This window comes from Physeter macrocephalus, chromosome 18 (assembly GCF_002837175.3).
Source record: "Physeter macrocephalus isolate SW-GA chromosome 18, ASM283717v5, whole genome shotgun sequence".
Lineage (NCBI taxonomy): Eukaryota > Metazoa > Chordata > Mammalia > Artiodactyla > Physeteridae > Physeter > Physeter macrocephalus.
The window spans coordinates 3,649,955-3,668,747 of NC_041231.1; the positions used below are offsets into that span (position 1 = coordinate 3,649,955).

General features: G+C 65.1%; 2 protein-coding genes across 2 annotated transcripts; both read left to right on the forward strand.

The window, feature by feature from the left end:
• Positions 1–307: 307 nt before the first annotated feature.
• On the forward strand, positions 308–14,229 carry DUSP8 (dual specificity phosphatase 8). The gene is made up of 8 exons (XM_028479011.2): positions 308–1,892; positions 5,219–5,559; positions 7,009–7,147; positions 11,378–11,544; positions 12,086–12,245; positions 12,396–12,519; positions 12,768–13,341; positions 13,592–14,229. The coding sequence occupies exons 2-8, from the start codon at positions 5,329–5,331 to the stop codon at positions 14,066–14,068; spliced, it is 1,872 nt and encodes a 623-aa protein (XP_028334812.1). The 5' UTR covers positions 308–1,892; positions 5,219–5,328; the 3' UTR covers positions 14,069–14,229.
• An 888-nt stretch (positions 14,230–15,117) lies between these two features.
• On the forward strand, positions 15,118–16,677 carry LOC102981219 (uncharacterized). The gene is given in 4 exon segments (XM_028478776.1): positions 15,118–15,518; positions 15,810–15,842; positions 15,844–16,124; positions 16,127–16,677. Coding segments are annotated over 4 exon segments (843 nt in total). The 3' UTR covers positions 16,255–16,677.
• The last annotated feature ends 2,116 nt before the right edge of the window (positions 16,678–18,793 follow it).

Consider the following 18,793-nt stretch of genomic DNA (forward strand, 5'->3'; position numbering starts at 1 on the left):
GCAACCATTCTCGTTCAGCCTGTGCGCCCACCTTGGGGTGGGGGGTATGTAATAGTCTGGCCTGGAGGGGAGGGGGCAACAGTGGGCCCAGCTCCCACCAGGTCATCCCTTCTGGGAGAATTTGCCTTCTGATTTCCTGCTGCAAAAATGCACTGGCTTCTGCAAAGTGGAGCGCTGGGGCCTGGGCTCCGCAGTAATGAGGGGGCGGGTGGGGGGGCGGTTCCATAGGATGGAGGAGAGAGGTGACAGGATCTAGCGTGGCGTCTGCAGTTTTCTTGTGCAGCTTGGTGGCGGGGGGATGCTGGAGGCCCGGGGAGCGGTGTTCTTCCTGCCCTGTGCCCCTGCTCCTGGTCTGCGGAAGTCTGCAGGTCTGTGCACTCTCCATCGTCTCCCTGAGACCTTCATGCTCCCAGGGCAGCCCCGGGAATGAGTGTAGCATCCAGCGCCCCGTCCTGCTGAGGGAGGACAGATGTCCCATGTGTTCGCTCCTCAGATGATTGATAAGCACCTGCCAAAGAAGGCCAGATCATGTGACCGGGAGCTGGGAGTTCATCTTGAAGTCTGACTGGAACACCTCCTGCTGTAGTCAGCCTAGGGCCCCGGGAGAGTTGCTGGGCCGGTTCTGGTTCCCTGCTGCCCGCAGCCCTTGGGAAGCCTCCTGGGCCCCAGAGGCTGCCTCTGGGAAGAGCAGGTTCCATGCACAAAGATGCAGAAAGATGCCTAAAGTCACCTTCTGCTCCAGGACCCTTCCCAGCATCACCTCTCTTCTCAGGCTGAGACTGACCTTGGGGCCCAGAAGTTTCAACCAGGCAGAGAGCTCAAGGGACCATGGGCCGGGGGTGGAGGAAGCCAGAGGGTGTCTGCACATCTCCTAGATGTGCAGCTCGTAGAGAAAGGTGAGGAAGGGGCCAAACCCACAGCAAGAGTGACGTGGGTCAGACTCTGACCATCGGGGCTGTACAGGCTGAGGCTGCCTCTTCCTGAACCCCTCGGGACAATGACCGGTAGATGCTGGCCCAGGTATTTAACATGGTGGGATGGGGGGGGAATGGTGACCAGCAGAAGTTTTGCAGATCAGTGAGGCTAAAACAAGCCAGCGGGAACAGAGGAAACCTAGATTCGTCGGGTCCCGAGCCTGCCTTTCCAAGGACCCACATGCCATGCCAAGCCCTCCTATCCCAGTTCAGCCCCGATCCCCGGGAACTGAGCAGGTAGGGCCTCCACCCCACTGTCTCCCAAGTCCATAGCCTCCCCAGGACAGGCTGGCTCTGCTTGGCCCTGCCAAGCCCAACCGGGACAGATGAAGGCCAGCTTGGGTCCCATGCCACTCACCCCAGAGAGCTGAGGGGGTGCAGAGAGCAGGGGCGAGAACATCTGGTAACATAAAGGGTCAAGCGAGCTGACCTGGTGTGTGCACGTGGGCCCCCTGCCGCCGGGAGGTTACCCCCTACCAGTCTCTCTCCTGGCCTTCTGAGTGCAGCAGTTTCTGCCTCCAAACGTTCCCCCGGGTCAGAGTGAGCTAGACACCCAGCATCTTGGGTCCGTCCACCATCAGCTCCTCCTGAGGCCTGCCTACGTGACCAGGCTCCGCAAGGGCTGGAGATACACTGTGAGTGAGAGCTGCACTCTCTGTTCACCCGTCTCTGGGGGTCGTGGATCCCTAGACGCTGAGCGCAAAGTACTCTGGGGAAGATGCCCTTAATTGGGAGTTTCCTGGCCATGCATGTGCTCAGGGACATGGATGTGCCGCGTGGAGGATGTGGGAGCCCGTGTGAGGAGATGCTCTAGCTGCACCTGGGGTTCGGGCGCCCTGGGATCTTGGGGCCTTCAGCATACAGAACGTGAGGACGCACGCGTCCAGTGACCACATGAACGTGCACACGCGTTGTCATGTGAGTGATTGTACACAGAGCTGGGGTGGACTGGGGGAATGGGGTGGGTACCGGGCCCCGAGCTCAGCCAGTGTGCCGAGGGGCGTGTCCAGCCTGCATGCAGCACAGGGGCCGCCGGGCAGCGCTGTGTCTACGTACCTGGCCTCAGGGAGCCCGGGTACTGCCTGTGGCCTCCTAGGCCATGCCCAGCCAGGGCAGGGAGGGGAGGGGCGGGGCCTCCTTCTGCCGTTGGACTAGGAAGTGCTGTCTCCTTGGCCCTGGGCCCTCTGATAAGGGTGTGTGGGGCTGTGCCTCCCTCCCACCTGACCCAGGCTCTGGGTTCTCTCCCCCCAGGGAAGGGGTCTCGGCTGAGCCTGGGGTGGTTCTTAAAAGCAGGGAGGCCCAAGCCCCTACCATGTCTGTTGCCTCTGTGCCCACCTGGCCTATTCTAGCCCCACTGCTCTGCTCAAGGCTGCCCTGAGCATCTCCACCCCTCCCGCCCTGCTGCCCAGCTCTGGGCCCGTGTGTTGCACCTCGGGAGGTGAAGGGTCTACCCCCCAGGAGCTCCAGGTCCAAGGAGGCCCTGTGGGTGCGGGTGCCCACCCAGGAGGCCAGCTCGGTGTAGGTCTCTCGAAGGAGGGGTGCTCTGGCCAGACCTTGGTCTTTCAGAGAAGGCCTCCCAGGGGTGGGAGGGAGGGAGCCTGTGCACGTGGCTGCCGGAAGGTGAGGAAGGTTAGGACCGGGTGGAACAGGATGGAGAGGGTCTGGCCTGGCTGGGGGTGGTCCAGGCCCAGCTACTGGGCACCTGCAGGGTGGAGAGGGGGTGGGAGCCAGCGAACGAGGAGGGGACCTGGCTCTGCAGAGCGAGCTGCTCCGTGCTGCTGCCGCAGGAGCAGCGGTTGCCTGGCACCTCTGCTGTTGCCATGGCGACGACGGAGGTGCCAACTTGCTAATGAGTCCCCCTCGGCTGCAAATAACAATACTACACTGGTTAATAGGGCCAAGCCGGAGGGTTCCTTGGGAGGCGGCGGCTGGGCGGGGACCAGGTACTGGGCCTGGGATCAAGCTGCCCACCCCTCCAGCCCTGCCCCCACCCTCCTCCCTGGGTCTCCAACCTCACCTCCCTGCCCCTCCTCCAGCCTCCTTTCCCATCTGTGGAGCGGGTAACTCTCCTCGTCCCTCCAGTCATTTAAGGACCAGAGGGCGGGAGGCGCGCAGGCTGGCCACGGGGAGAGCAAAGGCCTCTCCCCCTCCCTCACCCTCCCTTGTCCCTGCACCACAGTTCCATTTGGCTTCTGTTGTTTTCGGTGCGAGGTAGCCCACCCCCACCTAACCCATGAGGACAGGACCCTCTGGCCCCCGGTGTCCCCAGCCCACAGCATCCCTGTCAGGGTCCTGGGCCTCTGAACTGGGCTCTGGTCCCACATCAAAGGGTGGGAAGCTCTGCCCAGGCCTGCAGGAGCAGCGTGTAAAAGGGGACCTGGTGGCCATGGCCTGTCACACAGCCTTGACGAGATTCAGGTTAGAACTCAGGAAAAGCGTCTCAGAACCGCTCGGACAGGAATCGAACTGGGGACCCCTTGGCACACAGGCAGGGACCCCCTTAATAGGCAGGCCCTTTGGCTGTTGAACTTGCTTGACGTGGCCTTCAGGAGGGCAGCAGCCCCAGCTGCACCCCCAGGCCTTGCCCCGCAGTCGAGGAGCTGGAGCACCTGAGGAGTGGGGTGTCTGTGAACGGGATCCCAAGGCCCCAGCACTGTCCAGGACCATCCCGGCAACCCCCTTGTCAGCAGCTCCGGTGGCCCAGCCTGGGGATGCCCACACCAGGCGGGCCGGTCCCCACCTGCCTTGCACCTCTGTGACCTCCCCCATCCTCCGCCCCAGCCTGGGGGCTCGCCGAGGGGGTGGTCCAGAGGTGGCGGCAGCTGTCCCCGGTGTCATCAGCGCTGTTTGAAAGGTGACGAGCATCCTCAGGTGCCGCACCCCAGCGCTCTCTGCAGCTGCAGGCTGGGGGCTCGCCCGAGGGGGTTCCCTCTCTGTGGCCCCTCGGGGGAGCATCTGTCTCCCGGCCTCCCGCACCCCAGGCTGGCTGGGCTGTGGCAGAGGGAAGACTCTGAGTGAGTGGCAGCCGTGGCGCCCCGGGTTCTGTCCAGTCTCATTAATCGGGTTGATCCCACCCCTCCCTGAGCCTCAGTTTCCGCAGTTTTAAAGCAAACTCACCGTCCTGATGCTGCATGCCTCCGGGGGGCGCTCTGAGGCTTGGGGGTGCCGAGAGAAAGGCCAGTCCTGGCAGGTGACAGGGAAGATGGGTCTGGCAGGTAGGACGGGGGTGGCAGAGGCTTGGCCCCAAATTGTAGGAGGGGCCTTCCGCCCAGGCTCTGGAGCCCCCATGTGCCCACCCACCTCCTACTCCCTCTGGGCACCCCTGAGCCGAGGGTCCTACATGCGGGTCACCCACACTGACCTTTGTCCTCGGGTGCCCTCCCACCACACCCCATCCTTGGACCTACTGGTCCCCAAAAGGGGCCCCCTAGACCCCCGGCCACTGCTGTGCCTGGGGTGTCCTGCTGTACTGTCACCCCTGCAGGAGAAGGATGCTGGCCCACCGCATGCCTAAACCTTGGCCTGAAGAACTGGGATGCAGAACTCCACTCCTGAACCCCCTCCAGCGCCCCGCCCTGGCCTCTGCCTCCATCACCTTGTGGAGGCAGCCCCTCCCCCCCCCACCCATCCAGATTATCAGCTTATGGAGCATTGGGCTGCAGGCTGCGCGGGCTGGAGAACGGGAGGGCTTGGCAGTGGGGGAGGGTGGGGGCATGTTCTGGACCCTGCCTTGCCCTGGGTGCTGGGAGTTGGGAAGATGTGGAGGCCGGATTGGGGAGAGGTCTGCATCCCAGGGGTGGGATGACAGGAGACGCAGGGGCAGAATGAGGTGTTCTGGGATGAGTGAGGGTCCGTGGACCCAAGGGCCCAGGGCAGGGACCCTCAGGCCTCGTCCTGCCTTTCCAGCCCAGCCTGAGCCCCGAGGCCGTTCCCTCTGTGAGCCCCCACTTGCCTCGCCGTGTCCTGCTGAGAGGCTGGCACCGTGACCTGGAGGGGGCAGGACGGGACGGGCCACTCCCGAGCACCCTTCCATGGGTCACAGACTCCCAGGTCGAGACCAGAGGGGTCGGGGAGCTCAACCCGCACAGAGGAGCCCGAGGGAGGGAGGGCCCCATGAGCACACGTCAGGCCCAAACGCCGCGGTGCCCTTGGATCGGTTCCCGCACCAGCCCCTCTGAGGCCGGCCCTGCTGGTGCCCACCCCCTGGGCCTGCAGCGCCGCTCACGCTCCGCCTGTCCCTGCAGGTCTGGCGCCATGCCCGGGCACTCGGAGCCCTAGGCCACACCCGGGCAGTGTGGGCGCAGCCCCTGCTCACGCCCGGGCTCACCCCCTCCCCACTGCCCACTGCCACGCCATGGCCGGGGACCGGCTCCCTCGGAAGGTGATGGATGCCAAGAAACTGGCCAGCCTGCTGCGGGGCGGGCCCGGGGGCCCACTGGTCATTGACAGCCGCTCCTTTGTGGAGTACAACAGCTGGCACGTGCTCAGCTCTGTCAATATCTGCTGCTCCAAGCTGGTGAAGCGGCGACTGCAGCAGGGCAAGGTGACCATCGCAGAGCTGATCCAGCCCACCTCACGCAGCCAGGTACCGCCTCATGCCCACCCAGCCAGCTCCTCCAGGGTCCTCCGGGGGCCTGGGCTGGGGCAGCTCTCCCTCCTCTGCCTTCGGGCTCCTAAGGGCTGGAATCTGAGCCGTTGTAGAGCCCTTCCCCGCTCCCTCTTAGGGCTACCAGAAGGCCCCTCCCCCCAGGGAGTTCCTCCGCTGACAGGTTCAACACCCGTCCCCCCTTCCTTCCCTCCCAGAGCCACTGACCCCGTCTGGGTCCCCACTCGGCCCGCACTCTGATGGCTGTGAGGACTTGGAAGAGGACGGGACTGGTGGCCGAGGGTCTCACGCAGACAGCTCATGTCCCCAGCCCCCGTTCTTTCCCCTCTGGAGTCTTGAGGACCAGGAATTCTCTCTGTGGCCCCCAAGAATGTCTCAGGTCACCTGCAGAGAACAATCCTGTCTCTATTCCCAAGGAGTGTTGAGTCCGCACTGGGGAGGGACCGGGACTGCTGGGCCGTGACCTGGGAAGGCAGTGGCACCTCCAGTGGGGGAGGGGTGGCCCGCCAGGCAGCCCAGAGCCTGAGGGAGGGGTCTTGGTCTCAGGCCCTGCCCCGTGCTTAGCTGGGATGTGAGAGGACCCAGATGGGAGTCCCCCCACCCCAAGGGCAGAACCGGCTCCCTGTGGCTCCAGTGAGGGGAATCCAGTGATTAATAACCCCTAGCGAGGACTCCCGGCCAGAACGCTCTCCCATTGGCTGCCGGTGACATCATCTGGCCCAGGGTTGGCAGCTCAGCTGGCTTAAGGGCTGAGTGTGCTTGGGGGGCGGGGGCGTCAGCTGCCATCTGAGCAAGAGCTGCTCCACATCTGGGCCCCGGTGGCACCCGAGGGGCCAGGGCAGGTGGAACCCCCGCTTCCTGCTGCTGCGGCCTGGATCATTGTGGGGAGGGGTCTTGCTGCAGCCCTCAGTTTCCCCATCACTGGCTGGGGAGGGAAGGAGAGCCCAGACCCAAAAGCCCCACCCCCGCGTTAAGAACCCCAGAAGTGTGCTTCCCGGGTCCCTGAGGAAGAGTTGATTTCCCTCAGCCTCCCTGGGAGCCAGCAGCCCGGGCCGCCCTGTGCGCCTGCCATCTGGCCACCTGTGTGCACCTCCCGGGAGCCCCACTGCCTTCCCCGTGTCTCCTCCACACGGGCCTGGCCCGTAGTGTCTGTTACCTTCACGCGTGTGAGTGCGCACACCGGGCTCGGCTGCGTCGGGGATGCGTGTCCCCCCGGCCCTCCCTGCTCCCGGGGTCTGCCCGTGTGGCTGCGGGCATGCACACCTGTCCAGGTGTGAACTGTGGCTGCGCGCCTGCCCCCACTCCCCTTGGGGCACCCAAGCGGCAGCCCCTCCCTTCCATCGCCTGACCAGCAGCAGCAGTGGCGGCAGGGGATGGGGCAGCTGGCAGGTGCCCGGCCACCCTGACCTCTGCCCTCTCGGCCCCCAGGTGGAGGCCACGGAGCCGCAGGACGTGGTGGTCTATGACCAGAGCACAAGGGACGCCAGCGTGCTGGCCGCAGACAGCTTCCTCTCCATCCTGCTCAGCAAGCTGGACGGCTGCTTCGACAGCGTGGCCATCCTCACAGGTGCGTCGGGAGGCCTCTCTCCCCTCGCTGGCAGCTTGGCGGGGGCCGGGGGCGGGGCCGGGGCGGGGCGGGGGGGGGTCTGTCTCAGGGGTCATGCTCTGGGTCTGCCGCTGCTCTCGTCTCTAAGCCCGCAGACCAGCGTGTGCTGGGGCACTGGGGGCCCGGTGGGGACGAACCTCCGTAGCTCTGGAGTTCTCAGGGGCTCCAGGGACCCCTCCTCTGGGCCGCCACACTTCAGAGCCCCCTCCAGCACAGGCCCATCCCCACCACCAGCAGGTGAAGAGGTGGACAGGAGGGAACCCCCGACACAGGCCTGGGGCAGGGGAGATGGGGGAGGAATCTAGGCCAAGACCTGGTCTACCTTGGAAACCACCCCCACCCCGCCGCGCACGCACACACACACACGCGCGCACACACACACACACACACACACACACACACACACACACACACACACACACGGCACTGAGCCAGAACTTGTCCCGCACAGGGAGGTCCCATGAACACTCCAGCTGGCACAGGTGGCCTCGCAACAGCCTGCTTGATCGTGACTGCTGTCTGGTGGGCGAGTGGAAGTCCCCACAGGGCTTCCTGTCCCCCAGAAGCAGCCTGGCCAGCCCCCCATACACACACGCACACGCACGCACGTACGCAGGCTGCACTGTGGTTCTTACCGACTCCTTCCTCCTGTAGGCAGTGGCTAACATACTTCTGCAGAATCCACCCCCTGCCCGGGTGGCCCAGGGCCTGTCCCAGGGGCATGTGGCCTCCCTGCTTGGGTGCCCCTGGCCTCTGGTTGCCCAGGACCATAGTGGGGGGGGGGGGCGATGGGGGGGCGGGGCCCACGCTGGCACCACCACCACCACCACACAGCTGGCGGGATGCTTCTGTTCCCTCGGCACACCTGCCCTGAGCATCTGCTGAGCCCAGACCAGGGTGGTGGTCGGTGGGCACCAGGCTGGCCCTCATGTGCGGGGAGAGGGGCTGCAGGTGGGCTCCGTCAGCTTCAGGAGCCAGGCAGCTCTGGGCAGACCTCTCAGAGGGGCTGCACGAGTGCGTGCTGCCCTCTACACGTGCGTCGTGTCCGGGCCGGAGGGCTCTGCATTCCCGGCTCTGCGAGGTCAGAGCGTGTCTGCATCTGGCGGGGTGTGTGTGTGTGTGTGTGTGTGTGTGTGTGTGTGTGTGTGTGTGTGTGTGTACTCTGGGAGCCAGAAGCCACAGAACTGCAGACCCTCTGATTTAGCCACTGCCGCTGGGCTCAGTTTGCGGACCAAGCAGAGGGGGAGTTTGACAGGGGTCCTGGGCAGAACGGGAACCCTCCCAGGGCCCAGATGGGAGCCCCTGTGTATGTGTGTGGACGCACATATGCCCTAGCCAGAAGTGACAACCAGAGGCCCTTCTGGGAGTCTGAGAAGAGGGTACTGGAGCAGCGCCCTCCCTTACCCCTGGGCTGTCCAGGGAAAGCCCAGAGCCTCTCACGGTCTGTCTCCCTGGGGGGCTGGGGGGGGTCACCTGGGACCCAGCTGTGCCCCACCTGGCTCACTGAGCCTCAGCAAGCACTGCCTCGCCCTGCAGGGTTAGAGCTTCCCTCCCAGTTCTCTGAGGGCCAAGCCAGGGAGAAGCCATGACCCCCCGCCACAGGAGGAGGACTCAGAGTGACACCGAATCAGGACCCAGACTTGGGGACAGCCTCCTGGCCTGGCCCACGGTGCGCACCTGAACCAGTGAGAACGGCAGGGCAAGGCTGAGGGGGTTAGAGGGATGCTGCCGCCCGCAGAGGGGGAGTGAGTCTCTTCTCGGGGCTCACCAGCACAGGCGGTGGGGCTCCGCAGACGCCAGAAGGGAGGACCAGGCCCCCTCCGTGGGTGGGGCACAGCCAGAGAGAAGGCAGCTCCAGCACAGCGAGGTGTGCTGGAGAGGGCGGGCCGTGCCGGGGTCCAGAACCCGCTAACGTGACCGCGGCCGCACCCCTCCCCCCACAGCCGCTCCGCGGGTGACGTCCGGTGGGGGCGGGCATGGGAAAGGGAGCCTGGCCCTTTAAGCCGGCCCAAGCCGGCTGCGCCCCGGCGCGCGTCCCTGCGGAATGCGGGCTGGTGATGTCGCCGCAGGCAGCTCAGCCCGCGCGCGCCGCCCTCGGACCCCGGTCGGAGACAGCGGCGGGAGCGGCCCCTGCGCGGAGGGTGGGTGCGGCCTCAGCCAGGGACCGCGGCGGCGCGGTGGGGGCTCCCGGGCGTGCCGCCCGGGTCCGAGCAGGAGTGCGTGGTGGGAGAGGCGGGTGGGGCCGGGAGTCCTCCCAGGACGTGCGCTTTTGTGCGGGTTCGGGGTTTCACTGTGAAGCCTGGGAGCTGCGTGTGGCTTCCCCTGACCTGCAAGGCAGAGAGAGCAGGGGGTTGGGGGATCCCTCCGGAAGGAAGGTGCCCTGGAGGGCCCTCGGCGAGGCCCTGAGAGTGCGGGCTGGGGTGGGGGTGGGGGACCTGCAGAGGGTCCAGGGCTGCTGGCACCCTCCCTTGTCACCCATCCCCAGAACCTGGGGTGGCCCTGAAATCGCGGAAGGACTGCAGTCTCCGGCCCTACCAGACCTGGTGTCTATAGGGGGTTTGTAAGGGGCACCCCAAGCTGCCTGGCTCTGCCTGGAGGGGGTTCCTGGGGGTTCCAGGAATTGCAGCAAAGGCTGGCAGGTCTCTGCACCTGCCCTGAGACTCTCTTTAGGTGGGAGGTTCCTGATGGAATTCCCCCACCCTCATACTTGTCTGTCTTCGCGCTGAGAGAGCAGAGAGTAGGGGAACCGCGGCAGAGAAGAGTCTTCGGAGAGAGACGGTGCAGACCCTGCCCGTCCCCGGCGGGCGCTGTCCTCCAGCAGGAGTAGCCAAGGGGCCCCCGGCTCTGGACTGTGAGTTGGGGCCCACCCCGGCACCCAGCTGAGCCCAGCCTCCCCTTCTGGGGACCTGAGAGCCAGGGCATTGCCCGCGCCGACAGTCGCCTGCTTCTCCCTGTCCAGCCAGCAGGCTTCTGAGGAAGGGACCCCTTTCCCTCCAAGGCTGATACGTCCACGCCCCTAGCCTGGAGGTCCCGCACCTCTGTGGCCCCCCAAGGTCGAGCCTTTGTCGGGGGCGCAGGGAGTGCCCTCGTCAGGTATTCTGGTCGGGCACCGAGCTGGACCAGGGCGAAGGCTGAGGCCACCAGGCATCTCTGTCCTCCGGAATCAGCCAGGTCTCTGGCACCAGCTGTGTCTGTGGGGCAGGGCAGGAAAGCACAGGGAGCCTGCCTGGCTCCCCTGCCTCCTCCGCGGGATGGGGTAGGCCTTGGCCCAGTGGTTTCTTGCTCATCTTCCCTGAGCCTCACAACAATGCCTGGGGCGCGCAGGACCAGGACACTGAGGCCCGCGGTCACTCGCAGAGTCAGACGTGTGCCCGTGGGTCCCCCTCAGCCCCTTCTGGCCAGCGGAGGGTCTCCCTCCATCAATCTGCGGCCCAGCGCACACGTGCGGGAAAGGCGGCAGGACACACGTGCCAGCCACGTGTACAGCGCGTGGCCTGCGCGCGCTGCCGGCCCCCAGCGTTCCCAGCTCTCAGCCCAGCCTCTCCTCCTCCGTAGTCCCCTGCTGGGTGGAATGGAGCCGTAACCTGAGCGCAAATACCCCTGCTGGCTGTGCCAGCTCCAGTGGGTGATGTCATGCCCAGTGTGGGGGGGCGGGCTGGCCCTCAGAAGCCCTTGCCTCCTGGTCCTGGCATCCAAGCCTGGCCCGGGGCTCCCGGCCAGTTGGAGGCAGGGAGGGATTGCATCAGCCCAGGGGGAGAGGCAGGAAGGCCCAGCCTGGCCCAGGCCACGGTGTGAAGGGGCTGGTGATACTCCCGCAGGAAGACCCCCGTGGCCTCTGAGGCGTCCCTCTGTGGGCCCTGCGCGTGCAGGGCCCATCATTTTTATGGGCCCCGACTTTTACGGGCATCACAGCGGCGTCCTCAGCGAGGCCAGCCCCTGATTAGCATGAGGAGGAATTGGCGCAGGGGCAGGTGATGTAAATGTGCCGGCCCACGCCCCCGCTGCGATGAGAATGGCCTTCCCGTACCAGCACCGATACCAGGTGCTCAGGCCAGAGGCTCGCCGGCCAGCACCAGATCGGGCTGGGCGTCCGGGTGGGTGTGGCCGAGCCGCGGTGGTGGGTGGGTGGCCTGGCTCCCCTGCCCCAGCCGGCCCACCCCCTGACACGCGTCTCTGCTGCTCCCCCTGCAGGGGGCTTTGCCACCTTCTCCTCCTGCTTCCCTGGCCTCTGTGAGGGCAAGCCTGCTGCCCTGCTGCCCATGAGCCTCTCCCAGCCCTGCCTGCCCGTGCCCAGCGTGGGCCTGACCCGCATCCTGCCTCACCTCTACCTGGGCTCCCAGAAGGATGTCCTGAACAAGGTGCGTGCACCGCCGGAGCCCGAAGCAGCTCCTAGGCTGGTCTGGGGGAACGACGGATGCACACAGGTGTGAGGGAAGCACCGGTCGGGGGCGCGGGAGGACCCAAGGGGGCCTGGCAGGACCAGAGCAGGGCTCGGGCAGGGCCTGGCCAGGCTGGGTGGAGAGGCAACTCCCTGCCCCTTTGGCAGTGCAGCCCACATGCCAAACTGCTGATGTCACTGGGCCCCTGGCCAGCCCTGAAAGAACCCCGTGTTTTAAAAATGGTGACGAGGGAAGCGGGTAAAGCCACCGCCCAGGCAGCCCAGCCGTAAAATTCCTGGGAGCCTACGGCAGGCCAGGCCGCAGGTGGGGCTCTCAGGGGCTGCCAGCCTCCTCACCACCCCCTCCCCAACTCTCCCCTCCTCCCCGCATGGGGCCTGCAGGCTCCTCAGTGGGAACAGGGGAGGCTCCCGAGCCCAAGGCTCCCACCACGAGAGCATGTCAGCTTTCGGGCCTCCTGCCCAGCTGCACCCGCTTCCAACCTGTTCCCCCGCCCTCCCAGGATCTGATGACCCAAAACGGAATAAGCTACGTCCTCAACGCCAGCAGCTCCTGCCCCAAGCCTGACTTCATCTGTGAGAGCCGCTTCCTGCGCATTCCCATCAACGACAACTACTGTGAAAAGCTGCTGCCCTGGCTGGACAAGTCCATCGAGTTCATCGGTGAGTGGACAGCACCCTCCTGCCCAGCCCCGGGGGCGGGCCGGAAGCAGGGGGCCAGGAGGGCAGCAGCGCTGTGTCCCAGGGGTCCTGGACCTGGGGTCAGGGAAGGACTGTGCAGCCCCAGCCCTCACCTGGTCCCCCTGCCCCCAGATAAAGCCAAGCTGTCCAGCTGCCAAGTCATCGTCCACTGTCTGGCCGGCATCTCCCGCTCTGCTACCATCGCCATCGCTTACATCATGAAGACCATGGGCATGTCCTCCGATGACGCCTACAGGTAGCCCCTCCTTCCCTCCTGGGCCCGGCCCCTCCCCTCTCTACCACTGGCCACTGGACGGGCCCAGCCGTGAAGGGCACCCACCTTTGGCTGCCCCCGCTGCGGAGGGGGGCCTGAGCCTAGCCCTGGCACACTTGGGTCTGCAGATCAGCTGTGTGCCCCAGAGTGGGCAGTGGGGGCAGGGGAGAGTCAGCTGGGCAGCCTGGCCTGGCAGGAGCCCCGCCCCCACTGAGCGGCTCTCACCCCAGGTTCGTGAAGGACCGTCGCCCGTCCATTTCGCCCAACTTCAATTTCCTGGGCCAGCTGCTGGAGTACGAACGCAGCCTGAAGCTGCTGGCCGCCCTGCAGGGCGACGGGGCGTCCCACCCTGGGACCCCGGAGCCCCTCCCGGGCCCTGCCGCCCCACTGCCGCCGCTGCCACCACCTACCTCAGAGAGTGCTGCCACCGGGAGCGCAGCGGCCACCACCACCAGGGAGGGCGCACAGATGGGGGGTGGGGAGACCCCCGCCCCCGCCCCCGCCCCGGCCACCAGCGCGCTGCAGCAGGGCCTGCGTGGCCTGCACCTCTCCTCTGACCGCCTCCAGGACACCAACCGCCTCAAGCGCTCCTTCTCGCTGGACATCAAGTCGGCCTACGCGCCGAGCCGGCAGCCCGAAGACCCCGGGCCCCCCGACCCCGGGGAGGCCTCCAAACTCTGCAAACTGGACAGCCCGTCGGGGGGCGTGCTGAGCCTGCCCTCCCCCAGCCCCGACAGCCCGGACGCGGCGCCCGAGCCGCGCCCCAGGCTCCGCCGGCGGCCCCGGCCCCTAGCCGGCCCCCCGGCGCCGGGCCTCGGCCTGAACTTCGGCGACGCCGCCCGGCAGACTCCGCGGCTCGGCCTCTCGGCCCTGTCGGCGCCCGGGCTGCCCGGCCCTAGCCAGCCGGCCGGCCCTGGCGGCTGGGCGCCGCCGCTCGACTCCCCGGGCACGCCGTCCCCCGACGGGCCCTGGTGCTGCAGCCCCGAGGGCGCGCAGGGCGCGGGCGGCGCGCGGTGCGCACCCTTCGGCCGGGCCAGCGGGCCCCGCGCGGGAGGCCCCGGCGCCGGGCCTCGGCCTGAACTTCGGCGACGCCGCCCGGCAGACTCCGCGGCTCGGCCTCTCGGCCCTGTCGGCGCCCGGGCTGCCCGGCCCTAGCCAGCCGGCCGGCCCTGGCGGCTGGGCGCCGCCGCTCGACTCCCCGGGCACGCCGTCCCCCGACGGGCCCTGGTGCTGCAGCCCCGAGGGCGCGCAGGGCGCGGGCGGCGCGCGGTTCGCACCCTTCGGCCGGGCCAGCGGGCCCGGCGCGGGAGGCGGCGAGCTGCGGCGGCGGGAGACGGCGAGGCCCGAGGCCCGGGACGCGAGGACCGGCTGGCCCGACGAGCCGGCCCCGGAGACGCAGTTCAAGCGCCGCAGCTGCCAGATGGAGTTTGAGGAGGGCATGGTGGAGGGGCGCGCGCGCGGCGAGGAGCGGGCCGCCCTGGGCAAGCAGGCCAGCTTCTCGGGCAGCGCGGAGGTCATCGAGGTGTCCTGACCGCGGCCGGAAGCGGCCCCTCCGCGGGGACCCGGCGCCCCCAGCCCTTCCGCTGCCCTCGGCTGGGCCCGCTATAAATACATATTATATATAATGCAATGAAAGGTAAATGGTTTTACTGCGATTTTTATCGAGAAGTAAATATTTCAATTTTTTATTTATTTAAGCTGTTCATTCTGGCAATGATTTGGCAACAGTGCGGGCGGTCCTCGGAGCTCTATTTTTACTGTCTGGTATTTAAACTGAAACCCACGTTTCTAAGCAATATGAGGCCACCTTCAGTTGCAAGCTGGGGTGCCAGGCCTGGGGTTCCCCCCTCCCCCAGGAAACACTGCTGACCGTTGCAAAGAGGCTGCTGAGCTTTCGTGCACTTTTTACATAAGGGGAAAAAAAGATAAAAAAAACCTTTGCCACAAACTGAGCCGCAGAACCTCCCTGCCCTTCCCCCCACCCCCCACGACCTCCTCTCCTGCCTCTTCCTTCTCTGTTCCTTTCTGGGCTCTTCACCAAAGCCATAGGTGGGAGGAGGTGTCCCGGGAGCGGAGGAGGCACCGCCAGCCCCCTGCCAGCTCCAGGCACCACGTCCCGGTGCCCTAGAGGGCACCCCCACCGCCCCCGCCCCCGGGCCTGTTGCCTGGCAGGTGTTGGGGGCCCAGGGTGTTCAGAGGACTGGGGGTCTGGAAGAGGGGAGGAGCGCGGTGAAGGGGGCTCCCGAGTGTTAGATGACATGGGTCCACAGGGCAGGGCCTGCAGGTGGGACGCCCCCACCCCTGCCCGAGCCTGGGTCCAGCTTCACGGGGTCCGGGGAGGCCGCTGCCCTCTCCTCCGCTTTGGGGGTGCCTCCCAGCGCCAGCTGCCAGTGGGAGAGCCAGCAGGAGGGGGCGCTTGGCCCCTGGGGGTGGCAGGCGGGAGGAGCTGGGCCGCCAGTGCTGGCTCCGCTGATCAGAGGGGGTAGATAGATTTAGGGACTTGTTCTGCAGGCGGAGGTCCCTCCGGGAGGAGTGGCTGCCTTGCAGAGGGAGGGGCCAGTCAGCTCCTGGCAGACCCTTATGCCTCCGGGGGCGGGGGCCCTAGCTTGGGAGGGCCGCCTGCACGTCAAGATCCCTGATGTGAGCGGATGCAGGAGGTGTCCCCCACGTCTGCCCAACCTCCACAGGGACCTCGGAGGAGAGAGACCCCTGTACACCCCTCTCATCTCCTCGGAAGCCTCCCCAGTATCTTCAAGGTGACATGCCAGTCCCTACTCCCACGTGGCTTTTTGGCCCAGGTGGGCCAGCCTGGGGGTGAGGGCAGGAGAAAAGCCTCAGCTACCACTCCTCGGTCAGGGGGACCTAAGGCTTTTGGAGGCAGGAGTGGGTGTCCCCCAACCTTCAGATGTCCTAGCGTGTCCAGGAGTGGGGGCTGGTCACCTTGGGGAGAGGCCAGGGGCTTGGCAGAAGGGGTGGCCTGGGCAGGACTGAGTCCTCAGGCAGGCGTTGGGCGGGGGGGGGGGGGGGGGCGTGCCTGCCCCCAGCTGCCCTCTGGCTGTTTCTTCTATTTGTTCTTCTTTTGACCCCCGCCTTATGTCCCGTCATCCCTCCTTTGAACAAAAGTTCTGTTCCTGTTTCCTCTGTCCCCACCCCGTCCCCCAAGAACATAAGCTATCATTGTTGTATTTGCAATCTATGGACTAGAGGTTTAACTATTGGCGTGGGGCGGGGGGGGGGGGGGGCGTGCCTGCCCCCAGCTGCCCTCTGGCTGTTTCTTCTATTTGTTCTTCTTTTGACCCCCGCCTTATGTCCCGTCATCCCTCCTTTGAACAAAAGTTCTGTTCCTGTTTCCTCTGTCCCCACCCCGTCTCCCAAGAACATAAGCTATCATTGTTGTATTTGCAATCTATGGACTAGAGGTTTAACTATTTATTACTATTGGTTAATTATTATTATTATTATTGATTATGTAAATTTGCCTCCTGTCTGTCTATCGCGTTGTGTTTCTGAGGTGACCCCGGGTGTGGAGGATGCACTGGTCCCCTCTCCGCTCCCCACCCCTAGGCTGTCCAGGAGACAGTGCTCAGGGCCACTGGTTGGGCCCCACCACCCTGGCGGCAGGTCCCACGGCCCGTTCTCCCCTCCCTCCGTCCTTGTCCAGGGCTGCAGACCCCCTGTGGCTTCTGTCCTGGGGCGTGTGGAGGCTGTTGCTCTTGAGACACTGGTCGAAGTGAGCAGCTGTGATGAGAGAAGGTCCTGTCTCGGCCGCCCCCTGACCCCCGTGCTGGCGGCACTGGGCACCGGCCAAGAGCCCCTCCCTGGTCACTTCCACCCACTGTCCCAGGCGGGGAGGGGGCAGGGCCCCAGCCCTCTCCAAGTCTCTCTTGGCCCTCCCACCCCTCCTGCCGGCCCAGTGCCCTGGCAGCAGGGGTCCCCCAGAATGGACCCGGCCCCCTCCTATTATTTGCTGGAAAGTCCAGCGGAGGAGAGGTGGCAGGTCCCCCCGCATGGCTCCCGGTCCCTCTGGACTGGGCCGCCCCACCTCAGAACCCCTTCCCCGGCGCGGCCACTCTCTGATCCCTGTCCTGTCCCCTTCTTTTGTATTTGGAAACGACGTGTTGTAATAAATCCTGAGATGGATGTTTTCTCCACGCCTCTGGCTGCCTCCTTCTTTGGGCTGGTGGGCGGTGGTGTAGAGGGGCTTCCTGGGGCCAGGAGGCTGGGGTGTGGGGCCTGGAGAGTGACTGCCCCCGACTCACTGCTCAGAGCCCCGAACCCAGAACCCAGTGGGCCTGCTGTGCTGAAGGGGCAGGTGTAGGATGTAGAACAGCCTTTTTTGCTGTTTCAGGCTACTGACAATTTAAATAACTTAGAACTGTATAAAATGGAAACTCAGTTTTGCCCCTCAGCTGCCCCCGCCCCACTCTCCAAAAATAACCACCGGGAATAGTTAGTTCCACAGCTCCCTGCAGACCTCCGTGTGTGTGCACGTGTGAGCAACGTGTGGGTACACACATGTACGTACCACACAACAGCTTGTCCTTCCCAACAGAAACGGGGTCTAGCTATACAGAGTGTCTGCAACTGGCTTTTACGCTATTGTTTAAATTACTTATTGAAGGTTCAAGGCCCAAAGGCCCACAAGGGTACCTGGTGGGAAGTACTGATGTGTGTCCCCAGCCACCGGGTTCCTCTCCCCGGCACCAGCGCCCCCCTGCAGGCCTCCCTCCCTCCCCGCCAGGGCTGCAGAGACTGCAGTGTCAGTGCGGCGGGGCTGAGGTTCCCCGGCTCACGTGTGTTTACAGCTACAGCTCTGAGCGTCCGTGCAGTGCTCTCATGGGACGCGTTTTAGACCTGACTCCTCTGGGCCACTCCAAAGTTTGCCCGGCCGTGACCATAACAACGGCTCTGACATGCTGAGCGCTTGCTCTGGGCCAGGCGCCACTCTCAGAATTTCCTGGGACCCTCGCCTCCCAAGTCTCTGGGAAGCCTCCCCAGCAGGTCTGTGCCCTCGGCCCCAGGGTCCTCTGGCTAACGCAGTGCAAGCTCCCCGCAGCGGGTCTGACCCTTCCCGGAGGTTTGGCCTGCTTATCCTGGGGACCCTCCCCCTCTGCAAGCAGGCAGGTGGCCCAAACCAGTGACACCAGCCAGAGCTGTGTCCGTGCATGTGTGTCTGAGCACACACACGTGTTACAGGAGCACACACACGCGTGTGTGGTAAATGCGTGTTTCAAGAAGCAAGAGAAAGTGAAAGGGCCAGGCCGGGAGGGCCAGGTCTGCAGAGGAGGTAGGGTCCTTGAAGCCTGCGTCCGCAGGAGTCCTCAAAGAGGCCGAAAGCTAGAAACATTGACTGCCTCTCTGGCAAGGCTATTTTTAGCTCGAGCACATCTATTTATAACTCTGGCAGCCCCCCTGGAGTCAATGAAAGGAGGACTGGAAAAGCTGACTGCCATTTGGGGCAGCACCTAACCCTGAGGGAGGTGGGGTACCCAGCAGGGGCCCTGGGGCCAGTGGAAGACTCCAAATCCCCCAGGCTCCCAGGGGTCAACTTGCCCAAGCGCTGAACAAGGCAGGTAGTGAGGCTAGATCTGGACCCTGGGGGCTGGCCTCCCCCCTGCTCTCGACCACCACAGTCTGGTCCCCACCACACCAGGTCTCCTAGATGCTAGGCACCCCTGCTTCTGCCTCTGTGTCTCCCCCCTAGGCCAAGAGCTTTAGGCACCTGATGGGTTTGGGATGGGGGGGGTGGGTAGATGGGTGGCATGGGGTTGTCTGCGGTTGGTCTCAGCCTATTGACAGTGATGCCATGGGCTAGGGATGCCCGCGGCCCCTGCCCAGGCCTGTCCTACTTGTGGACGCCCCCATATGAAGGACACACATTTGGTGGCACATATCTCAGCAACGACCATCAGGGAACTTTGAAAAAACACGGTTAACTACCGGGCCTGAAGGTACACAGTACGCCTGGGGTCACACAGAGGTCACCAGTAGAGAGAGACAGAGTGTGGGCCTGGGGTTCTGCTTGTATTGGGGTCGAGTGGGGGGTGCCTAGGGTTTCGTGGGTTCACTCTTTACTGGTAAATTAAGACATAGGAGTGGGAATTAAGGGAAGGGAAAAATGGGGTCACAAAAGGGGTCAGTTATCTAGGTCACCCAGGGCTTTCTGCATGGGCACCCTCATGGGTGGGGTGGACTGGCTCTTTAGCTGTGTAGTTGGCATTGTGTTTATTCCAGAGAGATGTCTTTGAAATGAATG